This window comes from Culex quinquefasciatus, chromosome 2, assembly GCF_015732765.1.
Source record: "Culex quinquefasciatus strain JHB chromosome 2, VPISU_Cqui_1.0_pri_paternal, whole genome shotgun sequence".
In the NCBI taxonomy this organism is placed as follows: Eukaryota; Metazoa; Arthropoda; class Insecta; order Diptera; family Culicidae; genus Culex; species Culex quinquefasciatus.
This window is the reverse complement of record NC_051862.1, coordinates 152,015,395-152,025,925: the sequence shown is the minus strand read 5'-3', so window position 1 is coordinate 152,025,925 and position 10,531 is coordinate 152,015,395. Positions and strand designations below refer to the sequence as shown.

At 41.2% G+C, this 10,531-nt stretch overlaps 1 protein-coding gene across 1 annotated transcript; it reads left to right on the top strand.

Moving 5' to 3' along the window:
* Positions 1-666: 666 nt before the first annotated feature.
* LOC119767406 lies at positions 667-1,585 on the top strand. Its single transcript, XM_038255929.1, has 2 exons — positions 667-1,370; positions 1,436-1,585. The coding sequence occupies exons 1-2, from the start codon at positions 787-789 to the stop codon at positions 1,494-1,496; spliced, it is 645 nt and encodes a 214-aa protein (XP_038111857.1). The 5' UTR covers positions 667-786; the 3' UTR covers positions 1,497-1,585.
* Positions 1,586-10,531: the final 8,946 nt, after the last annotated feature.

Genomic DNA, 10,531 nt, shown 5'->3' with positions numbered 1-10,531 from the left:
TATAGAAATTTTTGATGCTTTTTTTACATTTTTGAAATGTTTGAAATTACATTACAAATTTTGATCACAACTTCTCGATTCACGTTCGAGATTTCTCGATAATAAAATTTCTATCGTAATTTCTCGATGGTAGATCGAAATCTGTCGATGGTAGATCGTTATCTTACTTACGACAAATTACGATCGAGTGAAAAAATCACCACGATTATGTGATTTTCACAAGGTTGGTTTACAAGGTTTTTACGATAAAATGAACGATTTTTTACAAAAATTGGATAATTTTTATGTTTTGAAACCCAACTTGAACCAACCCACAACTCACCGGCCGCAATTACGACCTTTTTTGCGCCAGCAGCGCGCTGTGTACATAAACGCTTCAAAAAGAAAGCCCAACAACTCCTGCTGGTGCCTCCAAGCTTCCAGAAGAACTTCACATACCTTATTGAACCTTGTCGGAGTGCGAAGAACGGGGACGTCCACTTAACTCCTCACCAACTGCAGAGAGAAAGGTCCAACGTACTGCGGTTATTTGTGTGTGTGTGTGTGTGTGTGTGTTGGTGCACGTACGTGTACCATAAACAAAAAAAAAACGGTCATTAGAGCGAACGAGAGAGCAAACATAGTGATGGGGAAGATAGTGGGACACGGTGCCGAGTCCCGCGGGAAGCCAACCTGGTGGGATGCTGGCGGTGATGATCTTCATTTCGGTACGGGTTCTGGTGAACGCAACATCGCTGCAGCATCGTTGATCGTCGGATAGTTGTTGGGAAGAGCAGTTTTAGTGCCATGAGTAGAGTGTTTTTGTTGGCCGTGGTGGCCATTGGCGGGAGTTTGGCCCTGGTTGGTGCCCTGCCGGTGTTGTCCTACGACGACGATTACGACAGCGTTGAGGACGATTACGATGTGGTGTTTGATCAACGGCAGAACGGCACGGAGAACGTACGGTTAAACTTGGACGGGCTTATGATCGCCCTTCCGGGTCCGCCCCAGCAATCGGATTTGTCCTCGATGGCCGGAGCAGCTCTGATGGATGTCCTGGCAGCTCACGCGGGTTCCTTCGAGGGAGACAGCTCGGAAGAGGACAGCAACAGCAAGCCCAGCACCACGACTTCAACGACCACGTCGACCACGGTGCCAACACCCATGTTCCACGAGGCGCTCGTTCCGGTTAACCTGCTTGGCCAAGGACTGTCCTTCCTGTTCAACAAAGGAGTCGAAACGCCGATCAAAATTACGCCCGACCTTAAGCCGCTGCGCGCTAAGCCAAGTCTGGTCGTGCTGAAGAAGGACGACGCCGACGATGACTCGGACGAAGCCGTTGAGCCGCCCGCTCCAGTCAAACAGAAGAAAGTCTCCAAGCACAAGAGAAGGTAAGTTCCGGAAACCCCGCGCAACCATCATCGCAAATAATTAATCACGACTTGAACTTTCCCAGATACAAGCTGAAAGTGGCCCATCTGCTGAAACCGTTACTTCAGAGGACCTATGTGGTTTGAGAGGAGCCGTCCGGATTCCAGAACAACAACCTTGTGATAGATTTAACACTCTCTTAGGATTAAGGTGAAATAAACGACTTGATACGTGACGCTACTCGTCCTTTTGTTAGTGGGGGGTTATGAATGATTGACAAACTTGTTGAGACCACCTCTACGCTGCCGCGAAAGAAAGTGTTGGCGCGCGAAGCGATGACAAGAGAAACAAGAGCTTGAAAAATGTGGGTCATCAATAGGGGAAGTGATTCTGGGTTTGTGGTCAATGGGACTTTAAACGGGTCACCAGTGAATAAATTGTTGTCTAACGATTCGTTTGAAAATTTGTGTTTGTACATCAGTTGAAATTCGTTTCTGGAATTATGTATTCACTTCTTTCGCTTGATTTTGTGTTAAACATGGCATTTACGAGAAGCTATAAATTGTTTGGGATTCGACTGGAATTTTAATTTGTTCACAGTGACGAATTAATTTTCAGTTTCAATTTGACATAACGTTTAAATGCTTCACTACTCAAACTCACATCATACAAGGAGAATCAAGCAAAAATACAAGAAGCTTTTTTGTAAATTAAGTTCAATGACAAACCCAGTTTTTGCCGTGTTTTATATTTTATATATAAGCTACAGCCAAAATATTATAAATAGGATGACACCTGTTCCTGGGTTTCTCTGGCTTCATTGGTCTAGAAAAATTATAATTTTAGATAATTTATGGATTATGCGCAGCGCTGTTTTGCACTATTTTTATCGATTTAAACTGGTTTTTATTTTAAGAAGAAACCCGCTCGTTCTTAGAAACGTGTTTGGATAAAAAAAAAGATTTTATAATAGCATAGGGACGATTCATAAACCACGTAGTCACTTTTTTGTAAATATCAAGGTGTGAGTTGGTAGCATTATTCTTTCGAGTTGGGCACACTCAACAAATTTTGAGGGAACGATCCCCTCGAATCTGAATTGTAAAGTGTAGCGTGGAATGATGTCAGTTGTTCCCGAAATTTACAAATGTATTCTTACGCAGGAAATTCAATCATGTCGATTGGAGCGTTTTCAGGGAGCCCAAAGCTATCATCATACCTGCACCCAAACGGCGGTCGCATGATTGATTGCGATGCATAGGGGGATGGCGTCGCTATTTTTAGACCACGTTTTCCACTTTTTCTCATCGAAACCGACTACTTTATCGACTTCATTTTGCTGGGCGAGATAGGACGCCGTCTATTTTTAGACGATGACTCAGCACTTTTCCACTCTTGCACTTGAAAAAACCAGGTGGAACGCCACGTCCCCATGGCGGCATGAAAGTATATCAGAATCTGCATGAAAACTGTCCTCATGCATTTGCGATGTAGGGTTATGACATTTTTACCCGTTACCGACAATTATCGACATTACCGACGGCTTTTTGGTTGTATTTCACTAAAAAACCCTTACCATAATGAGGATTGAACCACCAACTTCTTGGTTATTGATCCGACACTCTACCACCGCGCCATGGACGCTTGGGCACCAACATATTCTTCTCTTTGGAGTGTTGCTCGGGGACGGGCCAGCATAGGGACGTGGCGTTACATCGTGCTGCCATCTGGTTTTTTAAAGTGCAAGAGTGCAAGTCGTTAAAGTAGACGGTTTCGATGGAGAAAAAGTGGAAAACCTGGTCTAAAAATAGCGACGCCATCCCCCTATTATATGTGTTGGTGAGAACTGCAGATCGCTGAAATGTTTACACGCGGGCAAAAATGATCTACGGCCTTGCTGCAAAAAATGTTATAAAATGTGTCATTTTCTGCAGCAAATCCACTGTTGCAGATTTTGAGATATATTTTTCGACGAAACTGAAGCGCATTCAGGGGCTTGTTCCGGTGTGCGTACCTACACAGCAAAAAATCCGATGGTAAAAACGCATGCAAAAGCATGCACATCACTTTTGTGAAAAAGACATTTGAAATTACTTATCTATATATATAAAAAATTTCGACGGTTTTGTTCGAACGCGAATCAATTCAACACGGAACGTCGGACCGAGGTGCTCTTTGTTGCGTTGGGTTTGTATAAGCCCAAGGAAGGTTCTTACGCCAAAAAGTTACAACTTTGGCCACTCTGGAACCGATTCCGGAAAATCTGCAGATTGTATGGGAAAAGATGCGTAAAATCAAATTTTGATCACAGGAGGCTTAATTAGCAAACAAACAAGAAACGTCAGGAAACCTAAAAAGGGCAGAACGAAGTTTGCCGGGAAGAGCTTGTAGCATATACAACTTTTGTAAACACAAAAAAAATGCAACCGATGGGATTCAAAACCCAGCGCCAACAGTAAGGACTGGCACCTTAGCCCGCTCGGTCATTAAACCGATGTTGAATCGGGAAACACACGCAGGTTTCCCACACTGATGGACTACATTTTCAGGGTGTAATACAGTGGACTCTCTCGTTGTCGATATTGAAGGGACCGTCGAGAACGGGGGTTATCAAATTATAGAATGAAAAATCAAAGCAATCTATTTGAAGGGACTGAAAAATTTATTGACAGCTGGAGCAAAATTGATATCGAGAAGATCGACAGCCAGAGAGTCTACTGTATTACATACAATTTCATAAAATAATGCAAAATTTATTTTACATCCAGGCCTTTTAAACGCAGCTGGAATACTATTTTTTTGCTGTGTAGCGCATATCCCAAATATGAGCTTGATTGGACGTAACATTAGCTGGAGCTTTGTTTTTTTAATTTCAAATGGGATTTAACCCGAAAAAAGATTTTTTTTTCAGAAAAGACAATTTTGAGGCTTTTTGCACTATGTGGAACTCGATAAAGGCCTGTTGAATTTTTTTTTTTCGAAAAATCGACTCTAGTAATTCCAGATGACCTATCTTTTTTGTTACGTCCAATCTAGCAGTACGGCCACCGAAACAAGCCCCTTAATGCCCGCCAAAAAGTCATTTTTGTTACATCCTTGTAGCATATCCAAAAATGGTATCCATACACAGGATTCTGAGACATTATTTTTTAAAAAAGGTCGGAATTTGTTATATTAATTCGAACGCAAAGTACCATACGTCTCCATCGAAATGAGTCCCCAGTACATTTGCTGGAGTCGCATGGTGCTTTGTGTCGCTCCGCAATCAGAATATTGTTCCTTGGGATATTTGAAGCATCATCTTCTTCAAGAGAAGAATAATCTTCAAAATATCATTAGGCTGGTACAAATTTTATTTAAAGTTTTTCACCCTCAAGTCGAGGTCAAGGGGAAAAAAAAAACACATAAAAAACAAATTTCAGGCCAAATAGCAAAAATTATCACAAAAAAATTGTTCGGTGAACGAAGGCTTGATTGCTGAGGCAATTACAAAGCTCTTTTTATACCTAAGCTGCTTCCATCCTCCCCGGGAAATCGCTGAATCCGAATCTGCCCTCAGAATTGACCGAAATTGTTAAAATATCGATTTTTGGTCATATTTTAAGTTTTTATGTAACAATATCATATCGGGCAAAATTACAAGGGAAAATATATAGTTGGACAATTTTTGAATTTCGGAAAATTTTTCGCCCATACGCTTTACTCTTGAAAATGACATTTTCAAATGAAGGTATCTCGAGTTTAAAGAAAAACACCCCTGCGATTTTTTCAGCGTTTGTAGTGGTAGATCTCTCCTTTCGAATGCAGCGTATAAAATTTGGCCAGCGCTTTTTCGAGATATTTAAATTTTAAATTTGCATCTTTTTTTTTTACCTTAAAACGGCTGTAACTATTGACCCTTAAGTCCAAATTGACATGCAAAAAAAATAATAATAATTGTTTTTTGCTCTAAAAGTACCCCGAACATCGCTTTTCTCTAAAACTTAACCCTGAATTGCTACGTTCAAAAAAATGAATTTCATAGGTTCGCTCAGTCAGTATTTCTCAACCGGTGAGGAATTCCCCCCTGGGAGGGAATTTGGCCATTCTAGGGGGGAACCATCATTATCTGACACATTCTTTGCAACTTACAGTTTCTTTGATTAGTAATAACAACATTAGGTTTTCAAAAAAAAAAAATTATTAAGGTTTCAATTTCTATGAATTTTGACATTTTTTGAAAAATAATTGGAAATCGAAAAAAAAAATTTCATCATTTTAACAAAACTCGAAATGTGAAACAATAGCTGACCTCCCCGGCTACCTGTTAACACTGCGGATTTTGTTGAAAAGTTACCTTTTGGCTCAGAATTTGCAAAATAGTTCCAGCTATCAAAATGCTTATGTGCCCTTTTCAAATGTTGCTCCAGAATTGTGGCTTTTCTTGTTCAAGAAAAATTGATCAAACAAACAATCAATCAAAATCAAACCTGCGTTGTCTGTAAGTTTTTTTTAAATTAAAATTAAACGTTTTCAAATACCCACTTTAGTTTATTGCATAATTTACACTTTAATTTGTTATGCAAATTGTAATCTTTTTGCAAACCTAAAAAAATAATTATTTTTGTGCATTGATACCAGGAAATTAAAAATAAGGGGGAGGGGGGGAATGAAGTTCTTGCAAATCAGTCAAGGGGGGAATTGATCGCAAAAGTTTGAGAAACACTGGCTCAGATGCTTACTCTAAATTTGGTCGTAAAAGGCGTATATTGCGAGATAAAATGTGGGTGTCTTTGACACAGTTGCTTAGATTCCAAAAAATGTTCCTGAAAAGTTAAATTTTGAAAATCAACGTGAACCACCCTAATTTTCAACCATCGGTCTGATGGCCGAGCTGGCTAAGGCGCCAGTCACCAGCACCAACAGGTTTCAATTCCGTCGGTTGCAACTTTTTTTTGAGTTTTCAAAAATTGTACATGCAGGGTGTAATTTTAAGTGTCTGTTTTGGGGGTGGTGTTTTGCATGCCATTTTACCATCTGATTTATTGGTATGTACCATGCCCCACCACATTACGGTACTCGTAACCGCCGATGCAGACCGCATGGTGTCCACGCTGCAACGATCTCGCTGTCGCGTGCTACCTGTCTTCTACGGCCGACTCCCATTCAGCCTAAACGAGATGTCCACATCTCACTTCAACCTGTACGATCACCACCAACGAATGGGTGATTTATTAACCTCTCTCCCACCCCACCACTTTTTTTTAACTGTTGTTCGTTGTTTACTTTTTGGCAAACGGCTCAGCCACCTGCCTGACGACGACGCTGAGGTCTACCGAACTTGGCGCGACCTGCGAGGGTCCATTTCGGTACCAGGTTTGGGGCGTGTAGCACACATAACGACCTGCGCGTCGCGCGATCTCGCGAAATTTGGACTAGTCGGCGAACGATCGATCTCTGAAAACCAGGAAATTTGGGAGTGCATTTTGGAAAGTTGTACACCTTCACCGTCGCGAACTAGTTTTGATCCGTTGTGAATTCGTACCGGTTGAGGGAGAGCTCTTCGGTACAAAGAGTTTTTTGGTGTTTTGTGTGAAATTGCCTTCGTGATCGCGATGAGGTGTTTAATAGCGATCTTGGCATGCGTGACATTGATCGGGCTGGTCGGTTCTGCCGCCGTTGAAAGTGAAGATGGAACGAATGTGAACAGCAGAGTGAAAGAAGAAATCTACGAAGAATATGATTACGAGGGAGATGAAGCCTACGACGACGACGACGAAGCGGATGTCGCGTACGACGAGAGGCAAACAGACGGCGAGACAAACATTCGGTTGCACATCAAAAATTTCCAAATCCAAGTTCCGGAAGCTTCGCTGGACGCGTTCAAGAAGACCGACATGGCCACCATGATCCGCAACTCGATTCTCAAGCTGTTCGGAATCCCGTACGAGCAGTCCGTCGAGTCCGAGGCAGAACCAATCACCGATCAGCAACAACCCACACCTGGCGACTCGATGCTTCAGGTCAACGGAAACGACCTGCCCGCCAAGTTCTTCCTCGAGATCAGTGACTTCCTGATGAACAACCATGACAACGACGCCGTCGACGATAAGCGCGTGGAGAGCAACCACCGCAAAAACGCCGAAATCTACGCCACCGAAGAAATCAAGATCGAGCGGCTGGAGAACGTGAACAACGTCAAGAACGAAACCATCACCATCAGCAAGAAGCGGTACCACGCCGGAAACCCAACCAACCTGACCCAGCTGGTCGAGTCGACCAGCACGGAGAACAAATTCCAGAACAACGTGACGCACAACCACACCGAGTCGGAGGATCGCTTCCAGCAGACCAAACCGATCAAGCTGGAATCGTCAGTGATGCAGGTCGGAAACGGTAACAAGACGAAGATAACCGAAACGCGGCTACGTGAGAAGGTCATCTGGCGAATGGACGATGATGACGTCAATTAGAATTCCGGTGGGCTAGGTTTGAGGCGGCGCACGTGGTGTGGAGTTCAACTTCGCATCAGTGAAGGGTTAATTAAAAAGGGAAATAAAAAGCGATCAAGTGGAATAGTGAGTGAGAGAGGGATTGTTGTTTCTTTTTTTTTTGGTTATTGTTTATGTAAGAGATATCGGTTGGTGGAGACTTTGTTTAAATATTGGAAAACAGTGGCTACACAAATGTTGTAGTATTTATTGTATACCTGGCAAATATTAAAAAAAGGTGATGTAACAAAGCTTCAAGAGTGAGTTTCGTTTAATGAAGGTGTATAATGTGCATAAATGGGGGAAAATCCAACAACGAGAAGTAGTGCTTGCTTCGCTGCTTAATAACGTTCTGCAATGTAATGTTAGAAAAACCTTTCTATGTATTAGTTGATGATAAAATAAATTGCGGACATGAAAGACGTTTCATACATTGACTAGAGTAGATAAACGTTTGCAAGGATAACATATTAAAACGATTGTGGTTTGGTTGAGCGATGTTGTAAATTGAGAAAAAATGAGTCTTTGTTATGCCTTGAAACAAGCCTTACTCCTTATTTTTCAATATTTGAATCATTTAATTTTTTGTTTAAAAAAATTAAATACATTCATCTAACATATTCGGTACACCCACAAACTCAACATACTAAGGTGATAATTTATCAATAGGATGCAACTTTTCATTCGATAATCCTCGTTTTAGGACCTTTTAAGGCCGTAACATTTTTATTTCCCTTGTAAAAGTAATTCTTTTTAAATAAAATACTGCATTTCAAGACTATTTTATCAAGAGCAACAAAACACTCCTTCCATAATTGTGCGATGTTATTGTATCTCCCACAGACTACGTGGACCGAGCCACCTAGCCTAGTGGTAATGCTCCCTCCTAGTAAGCGGTAGATCGGGGTTCAAATCCCGGCTCGGACCAACACAACTGGTGATCGTTTCTCTTCTGGATTCGATTGCTTAGCACTGGAACGCCCAACGCATGTCCAACTTACACGGACGCCCAAGCCTCCCAAAAAAGTTGGAACGGTAATTTCAACTCGCTGGTTCTCGGGCATAACTCACCCAATCAAGACGATTCTTTTTTCTAGTGATTTGTTAGGATGTCTAGATGATCCTAGAACTTTGCAGAATTCAATTTGATCAAATCTGTAATTTTTGCGACCAAAAACATCGTTCCAACTTTTTCAAAAAGACTGCCTCCGCGGAATTTTTGGCGAATTTTTTTTTACTCGCGAAAAAAAAAGTTGGAACGATGTTTTTGATCGCAAAAATAACAGATTTGATCAAATTGAGTTCGGCAAAGTTCTAGGATCATCTAGACATCCTACCCAAGTAGCAAGTAAAACATCCCTCTTTATTTTTGTGTTGAACAATTGCCGCACAAGCGTTTTTATACGTTAATTATTGAACAAGTGCCATAAAATTGTTCAATTGTTCACATTTTGATCAAAAAACCATTGTTCAACATGGCTGAGTAACACAAAAGCCAAATCTAGCAACGGGTTACGAGTAGTTAATTTTGAAGTTTATTCTGACTTAAATGAAACATGCTTGTTGAACTCGAATAGCAAAATGACACTTGCAGACATGATGTTTCATTTCAGTTTGCTAAACGTGATAACATAGTAGATTTGACCTTTGGCTTCGGCTGGGATTTCGCGTAAACGAGTTGTTTATGTGTAGTTAGCGTTCGTGTTTTAAAAACTAACTTAATCCACCTATGTGGTTGACGCCTTCCTCACTTTTTACCAACATGTGGTGATATGATGGGTTTGGAAACCAATTCCATCTATTTCTCAATAAAAAAAATACACAAATGTCTCTTAAGCGATCATAACTTGAGACTGAGCGTTGCCAGATCTTCAAACCTAACCAACGATGGGTCGGTTGATGGATCCGGACATAGTTTACAAACATTTAAGTGAGATCCGGCTTCAAAAATGTTCATAAATATCACATAAGTGGTCATATCTCGAGACAGGGTTGCCAGATCTTCAATGTTTTGGACTCATTGGAAAGGTCTTTTGATTACCTAACCAACGATGGGTCGGATGATGGATCCGGACATAGTTTACAAACATTTAAGTGAGATCCGGCTTCAAAAAAGTACATAAATATCACTTAAGTGGTCATATCTCGAGACAGGGTTGCCAGATCTTCAATGTTTTGGACTCATTGGAAAGGTCTTTTGATTACCTAACCAATGACGGGTCGGATGATGGATCCGGACATAGTTTACATAAATTTAAGTGAGATCCGGCTTCAAAAAAGTACATAAATATCACTTAAGTGGTCATATCTCGAGACAGGGTTGCCAGATCTTCAATGTTTTGGACTCATTGGAAAGGTCTTTTGATTACCTAACCAATGACGGGTCGGATGATGGATCCGGACATAGTTTACATACATTTAAGTGAGATCCGGCTTCAAAAAAGTACATAAATATCACTTAAGTGGTCATATCTCGAGACAGGGTTGCCAGATCTTCAATGTTTTGGACTCATTGGAAAGGTCTTTTGATTACCTAACCAATGACGGGTCGGATGATGGCTCCGGACATAGTTTACATACATTTAAGTGAGATCCGGCTTCAAAAAAGTACATAAATATCACTTAAGTGGTCATAACTTGAGACAGGGTTGCCAGATCTTCAATGTTTTGGACTCATTGGAAAGGTCTTTTGATTACCTAACCAACGATGG

Bases quoted from the DNA above. Each gene is read 5' to 3' on its own strand.
- LOC119767406 (XM_038255929.1), top strand. From the start codon at position 787: ATGAGTAGAGTGTTTTTGTTGGCCGTGGTGGCCATTGGCGGGAGTTTG. The intron at 1,371-1,435 runs GTAAGTTCCGGA...GAACTTTCCCAG, and splicing joins GTCTCCAAGCACAAGAGAAG to ATACAAGCTGAAAGTGGCCC.